The sequence below is a fragment of the Fringilla coelebs genome (genome assembly GCF_963513975.1).
Source record: "Fringilla coelebs genome assembly, chromosome: 2".
NCBI classification, from domain to species: Eukaryota; Metazoa; Chordata; class Aves; order Passeriformes; family Fringillidae; genus Fringilla; species Fringilla coelebs.
In genome coordinates this window covers 91249980-91269430 of record NC_140029.1, presented here as the reverse complement: position 1 = coordinate 91269430, position 19451 = coordinate 91249980, and the positions used below count along the sequence as shown (strand labels likewise).

Here is a 19451-nt window from a genome sequence, read left to right as displayed (position 1 = left end):
AGCACCTTTGTTACCTTCAGCATTCTCTGAAACACCTCATAGCCATGGATTTCTGTAAAATTCCTGCATGAAGCTGTTAGTACAGGGTTCAAAGTTTCTGAAAATCACGTATAACTAGGCCGAAAGAATGCTTGGTATTGGGGATAGTTTAGCAAGCTGGAACGTTTATAGTAACAGGAATCAGTATTTAGAGTTTCCAAGGTACCTATAGGTAAGATTCATACATGTTTGTACAAGCTCGGGCTAAGCTCTAATGAAGCAATATCCATAAGGCTGTTATAGTGATTAGTGCTCCAGCTGAGATTGTATAAGTATGTGCACTTTGAACAAAACCACGGAGCTAGATTTGGATTGCTAATACCCCTAGTACCTGCATATCATCTATCTGTGATTATGTGTGTTCCTCAACGCTAACAAAGCCACTGGCAACCCAGCAGTGGCCTGGGGCCTGCTGCTTGTGGCTTATCTTGTGCCACAAGCTTTGCAACACATGGATTTTAAATGATGTATTGAACAGTTTGAGATGGAGAAAAAAACCCAAGGTTTAGACATCACACCTGGAAAAGATTTCCAAGAATTTATCCACTTCAAGCACTTTGAATATACAGCTCGTACTTCTAATAATTATCATACTGTTGTGCTTGTTGAATATAAATTATGAAAGAAAAAGTGTATTACAGAGAGCTTCGTACTGCCTCTGATTAAAAAAAACCAACCAAAACAACAATATCATCCTAAATTAAAATAGGATGTAGGCATAGCAAAACAAAGCCTTAAACTGGGAATTAAAACTGATGTCAGTTCCTGGCTTTGTTACTGACAGTCAGGAACTTCCATGTTTCAAGTAGGAAACTTTCAAGTAGAATAGGAGTAGTCCTTCCTTATTTAACATGGTGCTCTGGTTCCTCAGACAAAAACATGTAAGATTAACATTAAAGTATAACTATCATTATTCTTTTGTTTAAAGATATTTTCCGGTTTAAAAAACCAGATACAAATCCAAATGACTCATTGTATATTGCTTAAAAATTCACTCTAAATGTGCTGGCATTCATATTCTTGAATATCTGAGAAGACCTACAACTGCATTTCATTTAAATCCTGCCTACTTCCTGCCCTCAGCTAGCTTCTTGTGATGTGAGGGTCAGCTAAGTTTTGCATACCAAAATATATAAAACTTAGGTTTTAAAAAAAAAAATACCCAAGACCACCAAGCCATCCACTCTTGACACTTCTATAAGTTATTTCCCTTCCTCTGCCCCCAGGCACAGTCACAGAAAAGAAGCTGATATGAGCAAAACCAGCACAGAGGTAAAAATATTCACTTTAATTCAGAACATTTAGTGTATTTACAATAGAAAGTTCCTCTCTGATCAAGGGATTAGAGACTGAAAAAACCCATGTTACAAACATGTGGACAACCTGCACCTGGTGCAGGCTAGTTGATTTTTTCTACATCTGGTTCTCCAGGGTAATTCTGGTGAGAAGCGATGGGGAGAGCCTGGAGATGGTACCGGATGGCTCCCACAGGCAAGCAGCAATCACAGAACACAGTCCAGGAAGTAGTGTGCAGTTATTCAACAGTTGCTAAAATATCTATACAGACACATACACAGTCCAATCTGCAGTTAGATTCATGGAATCAGCCAATGTAGATAAGCAGGTAGACACAAGTCTACCAGCCTGTGTGCAAGCACAGACTTGCAGAGGTGCTCATGCTACCTGTGCTCATGCATAGGTACCACCTCACCCAGGCAGGTGCACGCACTCCTTGCCACCCTGCACTTGGACAAACACACAGGCAGGTGTTTTGTTAATGCTAACTTACATGATTTCTAGATACAGGAAAAAAAAAAAACTTGAGGAAAAAAGCACCAACCCTCTCATCTGACTCACTGGCGTGAAATTCTTACTCCTCTGGAACCTGAGGGACATGGTGTGGAAAGGATAATGTCCTCCTGTTTCTCACAGAGAGAGAACCAGTTCAGAATCTCCAGGAGACTTGTGCTACAGCGATACCAACTAGTTGCTACTGGTTGACACCGAGAGGGGGCAATCCTCTCCCGCTCCCAGAAATAGGCACATCCTCCCACCACTTCCTCTGAGTCAGATTTAGCAATCCAAAGGCTGCAATATGAGCCACTTCAACTGGTTGATCTCACAGAAAAACAGATCTGCAAGAAGTGAGTGAGTACTTTAGCATCTGAACAGTCAGCTTAACCAAAGCACCCTACAAGTTTACGCACTACACAATGTGTGGAGCACCTGTTTCAGCAACAACTTGTCCATAGAAGCTGATCTATGATCAAGTCACTCAGAGCTCCTATTTGCATCTTGGTCAGAGTTGATACACCACTTCCTTGATGAGGTGCTTCCCCTCCTTGGGAGAGGAGGTGTTGCAGAGGTCTGCCGTGGCTTAAAGGTTGAACTACGTGGTGGTTAAGAAGCAAACCTCAGCCTTCCTCCAGCATAACCTGATGCTGTCTCCAACAAAACCAGCTGACAAGTGTTACAAAGATGGGGAGATATAAGGAAAGAAAGAGAGTTATGATCCCCCTTAATGGTCAAAGGCAGCTAAAGCAGAAACAGATTAAAGATGGTTGTGGAGGCTGCAAGGTTGAGGAGAGTTCTGGTTTAGCAAAGCTTCTTGAACGGCGTCACTGCAGCCACTGAGCTCCATCTGGTTGAGCACACGGCTGATGTGCTCCACAGTGGCAGCGCGGCCCAGGCGCAGTTTCCACAGCCGGAGCATCTCGTACTGGGCGTCTCGCAGGCGCCGCTGCTCCAGCTCAATCCGCTCCAGGTCGCAGTCGCTCAGGCCCAGGCGCCGCACAAACTCCTTCCACCGCGACGGCGGCACGTGATCCACCACGGTGTACAGAATGGCAGGGGCTGTGAACACAGAGGGAAAACCCTGAGAAGCAAGATTCTTCCACCTCAAGGAGAATGTGAATAATCCAGGGCTGGGGGTTGCCTTGGTATCTCGCATTGCCCCCTCTTATTCAAGTCTTCTCCAGTCCTCCTGAGTAATCACACAGACTCCAGACTTGCTTTTGTCCCTCAGAATGTAATGGGAATGTTTCCATATGCTCTTGTATAAGGCTATAAGCAGAGTCAAGCACATTTGCTTAGGGCCTTTCTGCCATACATTCTTGAAAAAGAGTGAATTATTAAAATTGTTCTGGGTCACTGCCCATATTGACAGCATATCAATACATATGGCGATCCGTTTTGCTGGTAGGGAAACGGGACAACAGAAAGGCCTTGCACTGATATTTAGCATATACAGACTCACAGGCTCTGGGCATGCTTCTGCCTTTCAACTGTGCCGTGCATGGGTACACATCCAGGTCACATACACTGGGAAAGGTCTGCCCAGCATACTCCTAGCTGCATCTGCAAATTAGCTTCCCGTTTGACTGGGGAAGGAGAGAAGGATGGAGGAGTTTCACTTACTGTCTGGAAGCTGTGTGCTCCTGGCAGGTCTGACACAGTCTGGTAACTCAGGTGGACTCTGTGGCAGAGGTGTAGGTAATAGGGTTTGATGTACTTGCAAATTTGTTTCCTTCTGGCACTCAGGATGAAGGGTGGGAATTTCACTTCTTTCTTCCCCAACCTGAAAGACACATTACATAGTCCAGAATTACCCACAGCAACACAATACACCTGTCTCCTGCAAGCAGCCACTAGCTTTATATGCTAAAATTTATCCAAGATAGATGGGGAGGGGGTGTTGAGATTTTAATCCTTCCTACATGCCTTGTTTCAGCAGAGGACACCAAACATTTCTATCCATCAGAACCCAAAGAGTTCAACTTTCGTTTGGTACCACAAAACAGTAGTCCAGGAAAAAGTATTTCTTTACAAAATCAAGTAAGGCTGGTACCCAAAATCATCACCATTCTAGAAGCTCCACATGCCATCTTTCCCATCAGCCTCCTCTGTAAGGCTGTGGAAACCCCATCTCAGCTGCTGCCTGAGCCCTTTCATTTGCAAAGTTGCCTTGGACCTGAGAGAATACTGTGAAGCAGCACTGAGAGGCTTGTGGAGTCAAGATCTGAAGTGCAGTCAAATTAATTAAATCCTCCATGCCTGGGATACACAGAGAGAAAAGGGGATTAAGGATCAACTATCTGAACAAAATGCATCCAGGGAAAAAAAGAAAAGCCAGGAGTTTGAAAAGCATCCTCTAGAAGAGGGGAAGTAAAGTGTTACTGGCTCCACCCTCTACAGGAAAAGATTTCTGAGTTAGACCGCTCTATTACTCAGCTCACTTGAAAATACAAGGCCTGAAAACAGCCCATGGGGAAAAATATTACTCCAGATCCTAGGCTAACATATTTGAAAGTGGAAGGTAAGCCCTTATACCTATCATCTTGCTCACCTCTGATACTGGCTCCTTGGTTGTCTGTGGCGAAGAAGCTTCAAAGAAAGGAAAAAAAAAATGAAAGCAGAAATTATTTTCACTTCCTCTTGTCCCAGAGAAAACAGGAAAGCAGCTACTCACAATCCTGCCCTCAAAAATGTTTTATAGCAAAATAAACATCCCAGAAATAAGCTCATGTGCAGAGTCAGGGGATCCCACTTTGTCCCTCACACACAAAAGCCCACAGAAATCGGTCTCTGTCCCAGTCAATATCACTGCACGTGCCACTGTACTCACCACAGGAGTAGAAGGACACCATCTTATGTTTCTGGACCAGCTTCCCTACTTTACGTGCAATGCAGAGGGTGAAGATAACTCCAAATATTGCAACAAGAGTGCCAAGTACAAGGTTTCCATCTGGACAAAAGGAAGAGAGCAAATGCATGAGTGACTAAGAAAAGAGGAGGTAAGTGCTAGAGGAAGAATAGCAAGTGGAGATTTGCAAATGGTAGGGAGAAAAAGGATAAAGGTTTGACAAATTGGAAATTATAACCCTTTACAAAAGCCATTAAGAGAACAACACCCCACAATGAAAAGATTCCACTGCCCCTCAGTCCCCTGAGCACTCACTCAGCCCAGATGAAGTCGGTGAGGTAGCGACTGGGCTAGGACACAGCAAGCAGTCTTCTCCAGTGCAGCTGAAAGGGCGAATCAGAGAGGTGAGCACACGTGCAATGAAACTGTGGCCATTTCCAACCTCCCTAATTAACAGACAAGTCAAGATGAGCCTGCAAAGCAGAGCAATGCAGTGTGACTAGTGACTGTGGGCTCTTAGTGGGCTAATGCCCACATGGAGCAGACTGGGGGTGAAGACCTACTTGCCCCAGAAAGGCAAGTAGAATATTGTAAATTTATGTCTAAATAGAAAGAGTCATGAGAAGAATTTCCTCCCCCCATGGAGCTCCTGCTGTCTCTCCTACTCAGTGGTGAGGCATAGAGACTAAAAAAGCTCACCTGTTGCAAGGTTTGCAAATATTACTACGTGACAGGAAGAATTGAGGCTTACACCTGCAAATTGCATCTTTGTTCTTTGAACCTGTAGAAGAAAAAAAAAATCAGAAACTGGTGCCATAATATGAACAAGGAAGAAAACAAAGGGGAAAAAATCCACTCCAAAATGGACGAGGGATTATCCTTTTTTTAAGCCTGGAAAACTGCTATTGAAGAAAAGAAAAAGGATTTGATCTACATATAAAAACAGAGTTGGGGAAGGATAAAAGTAATAAAAATAAGAGTGCCACTGTCCTGAAGGTGGGCACCTCTGTAGAGGCTTGGAAAGGGACTATAATTACAGAGCAGCTGGAATTAGTGTAATGCGCAAAAAGCAGTAGAAGTCACCCAAGTTCAAGCATGACAGGAAGGGGAAACCACATTAGTCAGGCCAAGATGAGGAAGAAGTGGTCCCTGAGCAGCTGGGACTGGTGAGGAAGTCAGTTTGGGGCAGGGAGAAATAATTTCAAGTCATGGGACACATAAGCACTCTTCTGATGTTGTGAGTGGAAGGGGTAAGAAGTGAAAGAACTATCACTTCTAAGCAAGGCACAGGAGAGAGCCTGAATAAAACAGGTGTGGGGAGAAGCAGGCAAGAACAGTGATGGAAGGACATCAAATTGCATGAGAAGAGGGAACTGTACTAGAACAAGGAGCATGCATTCTGTAGCAAGGGAGGGAGGGGAATAAAACAGTTCTACATCAGCCAAGAGGGAAGGAAGCTGCTCAAGGACAATGTGCAGTCATGACCCTTGAGGAGAAGCTCAAGTGTGGAAACTGTGGCAAGATGACTGAACACTAGAGGGAACACATTCACCAGTGAAACAGCAAACCTCACACTGGGCAGGGTAAGGGATCAGGAGCAGCCTAGTTTGCAAAGAGAGGATAGCTTTAAGACAAGGTAAGATGTGGGAGGAGCTGGACTGGAAGCATGGATCTGCTGGATAATTAAAGAGCAATGACTAAATTAATTATAATTGGATCTTTGATACAGATCATGACCAGCTGAATAAGATGTTGAGAGGGGAGTGTGTGTCCTTGGGCTGGAAGACAGCCACTATGGAATGTATGTATGTGCAGATTTGGAAGAGCAGTCGGGGTGCGAATGGACATGGATGTGTGATGTCTTGTTCGGCTGCACAATCAGATCTGCCTGTGTAACCTTATAAAAGAGCTTATCAAGGAAATAAAGTTAGTTTGTGCTGCATCCAATAGTGACTCGTGCTTTCTCAGTCCTCACATCAAAAGAAGACATTTAAGGGACATGGAAAGAATTAGACAGCAGTGTTTGTTAAGATCTCTGATTGGGACAGCTAACAGGATTACTTCTCCCAGACACTGGCATCATCCCAAGGTAATGCCCAATGCCACTGGGAATACTTCAGCATTACTAGCAGCTCCTTACTTTAGAACCCTGCACAGAACACTGTGGTTGCTCAGCAATTGACTGACAAGCAGTTCAGCTGAGCACCAGGGCCAGAGGTATTTTCATCCATCATACTCAAAGCGCTTCCAGCAGCTGGTAGGGAAAATGCAGTGAGCATCAGGAGAAAGACAAACAAGGAAGGCAAGGGGAAACCTGCTCTAGAACATAAAGACCTTGTTTCAGGACAGGCAAGGCAGAGGCACCAAAATTAAGTAGAAAGTAGCTCCTCACAACAGCCAAAACCAAGAAACCATTCAAGGTCAAAAGAAAGCAGCTATGATACGAAACAGGGATTGATGCCAGAGCAGGCAAAAAATAGCAGTCTTTCTGGGGAAAGAGGGCAGATGAACCCCAGAGTTGTTCCAAAAGTACCATCCTTTCAGTGCAAGGCACTGCAGCATATCAGAAAGTCTACCCTACTACAGTACATCTGCACTGGAGCCATAGCCACAGCTCCAGTGCACAGCCCCATATCCACTGGAGCCATACTCACAGCTGGCAATAACCCCATCGGCACACGAGCTGCAGTTCCTACACTGGAAGTATTCAGACTCAGAATCAATCTGATACTGATTCTTCTGACAGCCACATACAGTATCTTGCTTCGGGGTGCAGGGGGTCTCTACTATCTGCTGGAGTGCTGAGGGAAGAAAGGAGAAATTGTTACTCCAGCCTCTTCCTTCACCTTCAACTGAGAGCACTGTCATGATCATAGGTATGGTTATCCCCTAATTTTCACAGAAAAAGACCAGAAAGGCCTGCAAACTATATCTCAGACTGCACTAACTTGATAACCCTTATTCCTGCTGTCCCCAGTCCATCCCCATACACTGTCTTACCCACTCAACTGCTTACTTTTCCAAGCTCCCTCGCTCACCTTGCCATCCCCTCCAGCCCTCATCGCCCCCCATTTTCCTCAGATCCTGCAGATCTGACAGTGCCTCACCTGTACGGCAGCGTTTGCACTGGAAGCATTTAGACATGGTGTTATCAACAGCTGTGAATGTGCCATTGGCACATGGAAGACAGACAGTTGCCTGGTCAGGCCCATCACAGTCTTTTGCCTTGTAGGTACCTGCAAGAAAATCACTTAACAGAGCTCTGACAGGAAGGCAAATGCGCTGTCTTAGGGAGGACAGGAGTCACTGGTTCCTCAAACAAACCCTGGAGTTGATGCCATAAGTATGCTTCCTCTCACCAGTGTGAATGACACTGACAGCCCATAAGAGGAGAAAAGGAATAATAAATAAAAGGAATAAGAATTTATCTGGGTAGGGATAGGTACCAAGCAAAGGGAGAGCTGATTAGCTGTAGGAGAGAGACAGTTTGAGAGTGCAAGACCGGGAAATGCCTCCCCCCAGGTGAAAGTCACTACTACTGTATTTATTTTGCGTACCTGCATGACACCTCATGCAGCAGTGGGTCCTTCTGGGGTGTAGGTATTGTCCCAGTTGACAGTGCATCTGTTTCTTTTCTCTCCTCAGAGGGTTAGAGGGGTCTCTTCCATCCAAAGCTACCCGTCGGACTTGCACTCTATATGGCACCGGAGTAATTTCTACAGATTCCTTTGTCAACACACAGACAAATATTAGAATAACCTGTAAATAGAGAGGAAGGGAGGAGAGAAACAAGATGAGAAAACATTATATCCTCCTACAGACTGCAGCTCTGATTTCAGCACTTAGAATTACATGAATTCAGTTTACTTGGCTAATTCTGGTAATGGGACACTCCACTGGCAAATATGTGTGGGGAGATGATTTACAAAAATAAACTCCAACAAACCAATGCCTGCCATCTGTGATATTAATATACCATTCAATGGCCTCTATGGCAAACTGGTTGCATATAAAACAAATATTTTTCATGATGTGCATTTTATACATGGAATGCCTCGAAAATGCTGCAGCTTGCATAAAAGTTACACAAGAGCAAAGAAATGTTTTTATTAAGGAAGGCAGTAAAGCTGTCCGTGTAGAAACAGTTCCACAGAGAAGAATGCATCCAGTACTTGTAATTCCACTGAATAAATACACAAGATGGGAAGTTTGGAATAAGATGGCAAAAGAGGATCTCACTGCCTGCTAAGTACAGGAAATCTTCCAAAATGCCTCCTGAGCAAGTCAGACCTAGAAACATGGGAAAGTTAGGTTTTTGATTTCTCCCGTGTCAAATGCACATTCTTCCTCTTAAAACTGCAGCTGTTAACAATCAGCCCATACAATTCAACACAAAAATGAGCAATTTCTTCTTTCTTTAACTCTGTTAAAATTTGATTTCTATTTTTCCACTTGAAAGTTACTGTGGTCATGCCAATCTTAACAAAAATATTAGGATTGGAATGACTGCCACATGACTGTAAGAGAGGGTGACTTTCTACACCCACACACACATGAACCAGGGGTTAAAAGCACAGCTGTACCAATAATGAAGGATGCTGTTCCCTGGACACTGTTTTCAGGACACAATTCCCAGCACTGAAATTGAGAAATATACTGTTTATGTAATGGCCAAAAGGTCTCCCCTCTGGTAAGAGGACAGCATAAATGACTCATGAGCAAAAGATCCTGATGATCATCCAGAAGGCTGGTAAGAAGATTGCAGCAGATCACAAACACAACCCCTTTGCTTCTTGACCCAATAGAGAAACAGACCTCAAGCATGCATTTCAAACATTCAGATAAAGAAAAAACATACAACAAAAAGGTTAACAAAAAGGTTAGAAAACCAACAACAAAACAAAACTAGGTCAAAACTTGGTCCAAGATTAATGAAACCTGAAGTTAGCAAGTCTTTGCTTCTAGCAAAGACCCATCCCATACCAACCAATGACTCCTGAAGAGTATGAAAGACTTGTCCAAAAACTACTTTATAGTACTGTGAAGAAGCCCAGCAGCATGATGAAGACTTGACAACCTTCATCCCTTGTCATCCTCTTTGCACACAAGTGATCCTGGCCAGGACACTGCCTGGACATCCATGTGCTGATGCTTCTGAGTATGGTACAGATGTACCAATGAACTCTATGCATCTGATCATGTGAAGGATGAAAATCAACTTATATTTTTTGCAAATGAACACTGCCCTGCCAATATAATCTCACACAAAGTTTTACTATACTACCTTCCCTGTAATTGTAATGTTTTCCCAGCTTGTTTTTTTGAAATTGTTTTTTTGAAGATGCCCAGCAGTACAAGCACATCTTCAGAGTTCTTTTTTTTTTCTCCTTTTTTTTTGCTTTTTCAGCTAGGAGACTTACAGCAAAAGCAAAGTAAACCAATAAAGATAAACCACAGTCATGATACCAATTTTGTGGTAGCAAGCTTACAAAAAAATACATAGAATGAAATGGTTATGACAGCCCTACACTGTCCTGTTTCTCTTTCAGAATTAAAGCCTTGGGAGAGAAAGGTACATACCTAAAAGCAACTTAAAACCTCAAGAAGGATGGAGTTTGCAATTCTGACAAAACTAAAACATTGTTTTTCTGAGAGCTCTGACACATTCAATAGACCAGATGCTAAAATGGTGAACAGGAAAAAAGAGAACCACATATTTAAATAGATATCATTTCAGACTTCATTAGTTGACCACAGAATAATTGTAAGCACTCCAACAACTCCTCAGCGGAACTAAAAATTGTTTCAGAAGCTGACATTACAAGATTTATTGCTTGCAGGAAAAGGGATAGAAGATCCTTCACACAGATGGTCTGACACACAGTACCAATAAAAACATTCTGATTCTCTAGCTAGTGATTAATCCCCTGATACGAGAACATAAACAGTCACGCCATAAGTCACACAAGTCAGCAATAGAAAGAAGATTAAAGATTAAGACAAAAATACAGAGAAAATTGGTCAGCTACACCTTCAAAGCCAAAAGACAACAGAAGTGGGTTTAATTTTTCAGATTAAGTGAAAGCATGTCTGTAAGTGTCATCAAAGCAGAGTTAACATGCTATGGAACACAATTTGAGGAACAGAAAGTCACAGGCCAGGAGTGATTCACACCCCAATGACTCGGCCATCCAGCAAAATCATTCACATGATGGAAAAAAACCACCAAAACACCACCATTTTAACCAGCTCCCCAAGTCATTCAGCAATACACTGACTTATACCAATGAACAGCTTCATCAAATTCAGGCAATACATGAAATTAGAACAGTCTGTTCTGTTTCAGCTGGAAGGCACACAACTCGTGGTACATGAACTGTGACAACCATATTACAACATGGACTGCAGAACTGATCAAAATCCTCAGCAAAACCACTCTAAGAGGATATGAAGGTGACTACACGGCAACCACTTGGTAGTGAAAGAGTGACCCAATGAAGAGCAGGAATCCCATATCATAATGCTTTTTGATCCAGACTGTTGCTTGAGGGATAGGGAGTTTAGATCATAAGGGTGATGTTGCCCAGGAATTCCTTTTCTGGGGATCCCTCTTTTGAGGCACCTGGCTCAAGCTACCATGTAACAGAGTGGATTTGTACCAAGAAATCTGTCTGATGGAGATGAGAACCCAATTTTAAAAAATTCTTTTGCAGTTCCCCTCCTCTGGACACATCAAGGACCTCCAAATCCTTAAATTGTGAGGCTCCAAACTGCTCCCAGCACTCCAGGTGAGGCCGTGCAGCGCTGAGCACAGCGGGTGATCCCCCCTCTGCCCGGCTCTGCTCTGTGGGTGATGCCCCCAGGACACGGTTCCTGCCCTCTGGGCTGCCCGGGCACGCCCTGCTGACTCTCACTGAGCTGCTGCTGCCCCCAGCACCCCAGGGCCCTCCCTGCAGGGCACTCTGCAACACTGCTGGCACCCTTTGTACTTGTGCCTGGCATTACTCTGTCCCCCTATTCAGGATCCAGCATTTGGACTTGTTCAATTTCATTCCAATAATCATTGCCCAGTGCTCCAATTTATCTAGAATAAATACATTGAACAGAACTGGCCCTAGAATTGAGCCCTGAGAAACACTGCTGGTGATCAGTCGCCTGCCAGATTTAGCTCTGTTTACCAAGCACTGAAGCCTCAAGTCATTGATAAGAATTTGCCAAGGCAAAGTTTAGAGGTCTTCTGCAAGTGAAATAAGCTGAATATCCATTGTTAGATGTACAGCACACTCCGCTTGCCAGGATAAAAAAAACCAGTAGCCACTAAGCAACTTCACAGAGACAACGTGTATTACCTAAGCCAAGAGGTAATTCAAACCACATGTGATACACACCACTGATTCATACCTACTCAGCCTTTTCAGTCAGCAGGGACTACCCAGGGAAAACAGAGTCAGCAGAAACTCTGGGGTTTACTTATGAAACTGCTGCAGGAATAACCAAAATATGGCAGAACGCTGCTTCCTTTAAACATTCCACCCCTCTGGATGACAGCTGCACATTCTCCTCACACATAAGGCAACCCTGGTTCCTTCCCATGCCCTCACACCAGCACTTACTGCCCAGCACTTCACCTACAATGAAAAAAGTCACAGCACAAGCCCAAAAGCTCTTTTATGCAACGTTCTGACAGCTAAGACAGGAGTTAGGAGTCTTTCCACAATTTTCACACTCAAATATTCTTGGATTACTGCCACCACTACAATTTGCACAAGGGTGGAGGGAGCAGGTACAGTGACATACAGGTCATTTTGCTATCTTTAATACTGTTGCTTCAATATTTCTTGAAAAAACAGCCCACCATACTACTAGTTATAACTATCTGTATTGTGTTGTAAATAATTATGAATTAAGTCTTTTAGTCTCAGCATTATCATCATCAATGAAATCAGTATTTCATTAATATAAATATATTTAATCATCCATATTCCTCATGGACCAAGATCCACGAAGATTCCATTGTAATAACTTAATCAACCGCTTCTCTCAAAAAAGGCTTCCAGTTTGCAAATTCCATTTTTAAACTAATTAATTATCAATTACCTGCAAATAAGAGGCATTATGAGTCATTAGAGTGTCTCAATATATTTTGTAACAGCAAGTTACCTTGGCTTAATAATCCAGCATGATACACACCCCATGCACAAGCATTCTACAGATAAATCATCTGTCAGCCTTTTTAATGAGTCATAAAAAATTAGTCAGCTTGGAGGCTTGGGCAAAAGCCAGTATCTTGCTCAGACTAATGAGCTACCAAAGAAATCAGAGTACAGGATTTACTCTCATTTTCTTTGTCTGGTTCAGCCATTTCCAAAAGCTCTTTGAGGTTCGCATTTGTTTTAGTTTGCTATACAAAGATGAAAGGGAAACCAGGACTTCTGCTTTACACATTGAGAAATGTGCATTAAAGCAACATTTACAGGAAGCTTTTGTCATTGCTCTCTAAAATGTCTGGAAAGGACAAAAGAAGGCTACAAGAACTACTATTATAAATAATCCTCATTTTATGAAGGTCAGATGAAAGAATGCTGGATTTCAGACCTTGTCTAAATTCAGGAAACCAGTAATAGCTTTGATACAATGAAGAAAGGCCTTAGAAATCTTAACTTAAAAATCAAAAGAAAACTGTGATTATCTATAAAGATTGTGGACTTCACATCATAAAACATCATAAAGTATATAAAGTTAGAAGGCTTTATTTCATATTAGTAAAGATTAAGAAAATAATGGAGAAGTCAGGAGGCGACAACAACCATAAGAAAATTTCTTTGGAAGCTTTCCCTCCGAGGACACTGAGGTGGACACTGTGTCAAAGTGCCACATTCACTGACCCTCAACAGCCCAGCACTTGACCTGCCTCTGTGTTCAGGGCTGAGTTCCACTGTGCTGCTGTAGAGCCTCACAGCAGAGCGCTGATGGAGCAGGAGCCATGGGAACACACAGGGGGTCCTTACTTTTCCATCCTGAAATGATTTTCAGCTGGGCATGAGCCCTCGGCCCCTGCCCACGCTGTGCCACAGACCTGCTCATGCCCCTTGTCAGTGACTCACTAGGTGAATTTCTAAGTCTGGTAATTGTCAAATGCCGAGTCCTACTCATTGGAACAGATATATTCCTGTTTGGTTTAATAGGAAAATGTTGTGAGATGTGCTTTCCACTGTCAGGTTCCTAAGAGCACAGCACAAGGATATGTGTTAGCAAAGGAAGCGCTCAGCTATCCAGGGATTACGGAAGAAAACACGAGGCATCTGCCCCAAATACAAACAAAGCCTCTTTGTGATGACTAAAGAAAATGGGCAAGAAAGAGCAAAATGACAACACTGGTTTTACCACAAATAATACTGCTAATGTAGAAAATTGATTGTTTCATGAAAAGGGATCCAAACTACAGTACTGGTTACTCGTGAGAACAAAAATTGCCACATAAGTGTACTTAGCACAGACCCTAATATAAACATTTCATTTGGCTAGAAGCAGTTAGTCCTAAAAATAGAAATTCAAATTAGATTAATAAGCAGTAAAAGTTCAATTAATCTTATTGGAGAAAACAATCAGAAATGCAATCAAATGCTGTGAATTATTAGGAAAGGATTTGAGAGCAAAACCAAGAGTGTTGTTATAACAATATATAAAGGATTGAATCTTGACTGTAGTTCTGGTCCCCAACCTTAAGAATATAAACCAACCCAGATATAATACAAAGAAAAGTAAAAAGGATATCATTGGTACAGACTGCCTGCCACACAGGGAATGATAAAATACGCCAGTCTATAAAAGAGAAACCTGAGCCAAGGATACTGTAGCAGGCAAAGCCATGAATGCCAAAGAGAAGATGAACTGGGATGAGTGTTCTCTGAGTGTTCTCTGTCTCCTCCAATACAAGAACTAAGAGGCATCACGTAAGACAAGCAGCAGGGAAGTTAAAACAAACACAGGGAGGTACTTCTACAGCCAACGTGTAGCTGAGGTGTGGGACTCCATGACAGAGTGCTGGCTCTGCCAGAAACCTGTCCTGGTTCCAAAATTGATCACCACACCCATAGGAGAAGGAAAAAAAAAATACAGTCAGGGATGCAAAATATGAAGAGGCCATTTCAACTTGGAAATTCCTACAGTCCCAGCCCACTGGAAGCCAGGAAAGTATTCTTATTTTTCATTGCTGTACACTTGCCCTGCTCCAAAACCCTTGGCAGACACCTGTGACTGGTCACTACTGGAAACAGGCTGCTGGCCCAACAGCTCTCTCTTACAATGCACTCTTGGTGGCCTGGTTTTCCATTTTTATATAATGTAGCTTCTAACTTCAAAATGGCAGTTTCTCCCTTTACTTTGAAAATAAATCAGTGCCAGAAGTACTCTTATGGCTATTTTGACTTTTTTCTTCATAAAATAGAATTTTATTTAATAAATGAAACTTCCGTTAATTTTTTTTTCTTTTAATGAGACAGAAAACACCCTGGCCTCAGTGAAGATGGATGCAATTTTGACCACTGTAAAAGTTAGGAGTGCATGGAGAAAACACAGAGCACCTGAAAATGAGTTTTAGGACAGGCAGAAGGATTGAATGCATGGAAACAGGCTACAGGAAATTTTGAAGAATCACAGGAAACATATGAGAATCAGAAGGGTAGAAGGGAGGCATCAGGGAGCCAAGAAAGGCTATGAGGGCAAACAGGATGCTATGCAATGTAAATGACAGTGGATGGGCACGCAACAGAGTGAGAGTGAGACCTGTAACTCTGGGGGGGGAAAAAAAGAGAATATGATTTAATTGAAAAGATAAATGTTATCTGTAGGGAGTAGAGTGCTATTGACAACTTGAAATGACACGCAAATAGGAAGGGGAAAACAGCTTCAAAAAGAAATCCCACTGAAGGACACCTCCACCAGTGTCTTATTTAACTGAAGATAATATAATTTGGGGAATCCAACAGATCTTTCTTTTTTTGCCAACTGAATGAATAATATCACATATAGTACCTGATTTACACCAAAATGTATGCATCTCTATTCTTAAGCCAGAAATACACATTTGAAAATCTGTCCATAAGTCAACAGTTTGTGTCCTACCTAAGTCCCAAGAAGGTAAGTGATCCACAGCAACAGTCAAGGTATTCATTCTCTCCAGTTTTAGTTGTGTTGTCCTGCAACTACTAGCTTTAAGTCTACCACCGGGTTTCCATACCTTTCAAGCAGTAAAAAAACCCCAGGACCAAATCCAAACCCTCCTGGAAGGTAACTTTGCCCACATTGCAACTTTCTGACCACAAATTAACAACTAAGCAAACATTACAAGTCCGCTGCAGCCAAGTGCAAGTGTGCATTTCTAGGATGCTCAGGTATTTAAGGGTGAACAGTTCGACCTCGTAACCTCTACAGCAGAATTTATAGCCATGCCCGATGCTGAGTGACACCACTCCACTGTCCCAGCTTTAGCACGCATCGGCTGATACTCGATAGCCATTCACGTCTGGCAATCAGACGTCTGGCAATCAGGCTATTCAAAAAACTCTTTGATATCTTTTAACTTTTTCATCCGCAAAATCCCAACGGGCAGCTTAAAAGTCTTGCCCTACGAAGCCCGGGAAGGCTAAGGAAGATCTACAGGCAGAGCTGAACTTGCTTTTATACAAATCCCGTGGTTTGGGGCGTAGCTACAGCCCTCTAATCTTTCTTCAAACGCCCGCAGAGTGGCATTTGTGTGCGCCCGGCTGCTCAGCAAAGCGGGGGCGGCTCACCGCCGGCGCCCGCACAGCGGCGGAGGGAGCGGAGCGGCTCCGGTCCCGGCCGGGCGGTCGGTGTCCCGGCGAGCCCGGACCGCCCCGCGCGTTAACGGCCGCGCCGCGGGCTTCGGGGAATCCACCGCCGTTCCTGTAAGCCCAGACGCCTTCTCCCTGAGTCAGGGACAAATCCCGGGAACGGCGCCAGAGAACTCGGTGCCCAGCGGAGGGCGGGGAGCGGAGGGAGGGAGGCGGCGAGCGCGGCGGTGCCGCTGCCCGGCTGCCCCGCGGGCGCCCGGCGGATGGCGCGGCTCCGCTCCTCGACCCGCTACCGCCGCTCCTGCCGCTCCGGCGCCCGCACCAGCCTCCCCTGCGACGACGACCGCCCGCCTCGCCCTCCCGCAGACTCCCCGAGCCTTCTCCCGCCGCCGCCCGCCCCGGCATGGGGCTGCCGAGAGGCGAGCCCCAGCGCCCCGGAGAGGGCGAGCAGAAAGCGGGCTGGGCGCAGACCGGCAGCGATGCGGAGCCCGACGGCGTCCGGGAGGGCGGAAGAGAGCCCGGGCCCGAAAGCTCGACGGCGGACACCGCTCAGCGGACCCGCAGCGAGCTGCAGATCCCCGGGACCGGAGGTGTCGCCGGGCTCGGCGGGGTCCCGCCGGCGCACGGCCCCGCTCCGTCGGGAGCGGCGAAGTCCCCGCCGCGACTTACCGTCCCCAGCGAGGAGCGGGGCAGCGCCGGGCCGCGCATGGCGCCGCGGACCGCTACATCCCCGTGGCAGGGTCCCCGCCGTCCAGAGAAAGCCGGCCCAGCCCTACCCAGCGCCGGCCGGGGCAGCGCGGAGAGTGACTACCCCGTCTCCAACTTCCTGGCAGCGGCAGCAGGAAAGAGAGCGGCGAGCGGGAGGCGGCCCGGAGTCCCGCCGAGCCCCGCCCGCCCTCCGCCGGGCGAGGAGCGGCGTCGGCAGTACTCCTTAAAAACCCAGATGGACAAGCTGAAGAAAAGCAACGGATGGAGCATCGAGTGGCTAAAGCTGCTAGAAAACACACGGGAAAGGAGTCAGAGGATGTCTGCTGAAATCTTAAAGTTCTTGACGCAGGAGTGTTTCACTCTTCAGCTGTACTTTCCACGTGAAAATTAACCATGTACTTGTAAGAAAAAGACTTTTTGCATCGTAACTGCCTTAATTTTAAAGAAAGGCATTTTGCAGCCACGATCAGCATTTTTAGAGTCTATATGGCCATCCTGCAGTTTTTAATTTAAAACACACGTCCTCTTGCATGCTCCAATGAACCAGCTGTACAGATAGTGCAAATATAAGCAAAACCAACATGACATTCTGTGTAAGCCCTGCTTCATTTAATAATCCTCTTAGCATGCTTGAAAAACATAAATCCTGCTAGGAATGAGTGGCTAAATGATAAAGAACTCCCCTTCATTTGTTGCCCATTAAGACTTCCCCTTGCTTTCTGGAATTGTGTCTATACTCCAGTAAAAGGCATTAGATCAAGTTACTAAGCATTGTTTTGGAAGAATTTGCCCATTTCAGCACAAAATGGGTACAATTCACTCCATGGACTGCCTGAATTACTGCGGAGAAATCCAAACACCTCCACAGACTGATCCTGCAACGGAGTGGCTTATCTGCCGTGTGGAAGCCAATGACAGCACGTGCACAGGAGAAAACAGGGAGGGCACTTTTCCACACCTTGGCTTGGAACAGCTGTGACTTCCCAGCTGCAAGTCTCAGGAGGGAAGGAAATAGCAGATAACCTGTTACCAGATTGCAGCCATCTCCAGGGATAGAGGTGGAAAAGATTTTTTACCGTTTTTTTCCTAGCCTCGAATGAGGACAATACAAAATTAGCCCCTAAAGGGAAAATTCTGGCACGCACTCTTTGAAGGAGGAAATAATGTTTTTAATGGTCTGTTTCAGGTTTAGCACTTGGCATGTGAGTGGATGAGGCACATCCTTCAACCTTCCTGGAGGTTCAGCCTTCAAAAAAATAAAAAAGGCAAAAACCAGCCCTACTTCTCTAGAACTACATAAATGTCAGAAAAATCCCTGTGAATCTTCACATTTGACTCCTCCCAAGTTCAGGGAGGGACATCTCACAGCCCACTGCACGTTTGACATTTACACCAATGCCAAATGCATCACTGCACATCCACTTGCCAGCTTTCACCAGAACCCCCAGGTCCAGGCCTCCCTCCATCCCTGCCACCTCCCTGCAGCCTGCCAGGTCTCCAGCGCTTCCTGAGGCCCTGTGGCTATGGGCTAAGGCCCAGAAGGACTGAGCCCACCCTCCTGTCACACCACCAGTGGCTTGCAGCTCGTCTGACAGCCTAACTGCTTCACTCCCAGCCTGCAGAGCTGTATTGGGCTTGCACAACCAGGTTTTGGTAGCGGGGGGACAGCAGGAGTGGTGTCTGTGAGAAGCTGCCAGGAACTTCTCCTGTGTCTGGCAGAGCCACTGCCAGCTGGCTCCGAGGTGGATGCACCGCCGGTCAAGGCCAAGCCCGTGAGAAATGGTGGCAATGCCTCTGTGATAACCTATTTAAGGAGGAAGAAAAAGTTATTGTGCAGATGTAACTGCGGCCACAGAAGAGCAGAGTGAGAACATGTGAGAGGAACAACTTTGCAGACTCCAAGGTCAGTGGAGATGGAGGGGATGAAGGTGGCACCAGAGCTGAGATTCCCCTGCAGTCGTGATGAAGACTGAAGATGGTGAAGAAGGGTATCCCCCTGCAGCTCACAGAGGTCCATGAGGATGCAGAGATCCTCTTGTAACCCACGGAGGAGCTCCATGCTGGAGCAGGTGGATGCCTGAAAGAAGGCTTTTGACTCCGTGGGAAGCCTGGGCTGTAGCAGGCTCCTGCCAGCGACCTACAGACCCCTGGAAAGAGGAGCCCACACTGGAGCAGGTTCCCTGGTAGGACTTGTGATCCTGTGGGGGACACATGCTGGAGCAGGCTGTTCCTGAAGGAGTGCACCCCGT

The 19451-nt window shown here is 45.2% G+C and overlaps 1 protein-coding gene across 1 annotated transcript; it reads right to left on the bottom strand.

Moving 5' to 3' along the window:
* Positions 1 to 1306: 1306 nt before the first annotated feature.
* Positions 1307 to 17464, bottom strand: TNFRSF1A (TNF receptor superfamily member 1A). Its single transcript, XM_084226128.1, has 10 exons — positions 17164 to 17464; positions 8239 to 8440; positions 7789 to 7917; positions 7336 to 7482; positions 5381 to 5462; positions 4997 to 5064; positions 4664 to 4783; positions 4385 to 4422; positions 3457 to 3616; positions 1307 to 2892 (listed from the first exon to the last, which is right to left on the bottom strand). Exons 1-10 carry the CDS (start codon positions 17200 to 17202, stop codon positions 2591 to 2593), a joined length of 1287 nt encoding a protein of 428 aa, XP_084082254.1. The 5' UTR covers positions 17203 to 17464; the 3' UTR covers positions 1307 to 2590.
* Positions 17465 to 19451: the final 1987 nt, after the last annotated feature.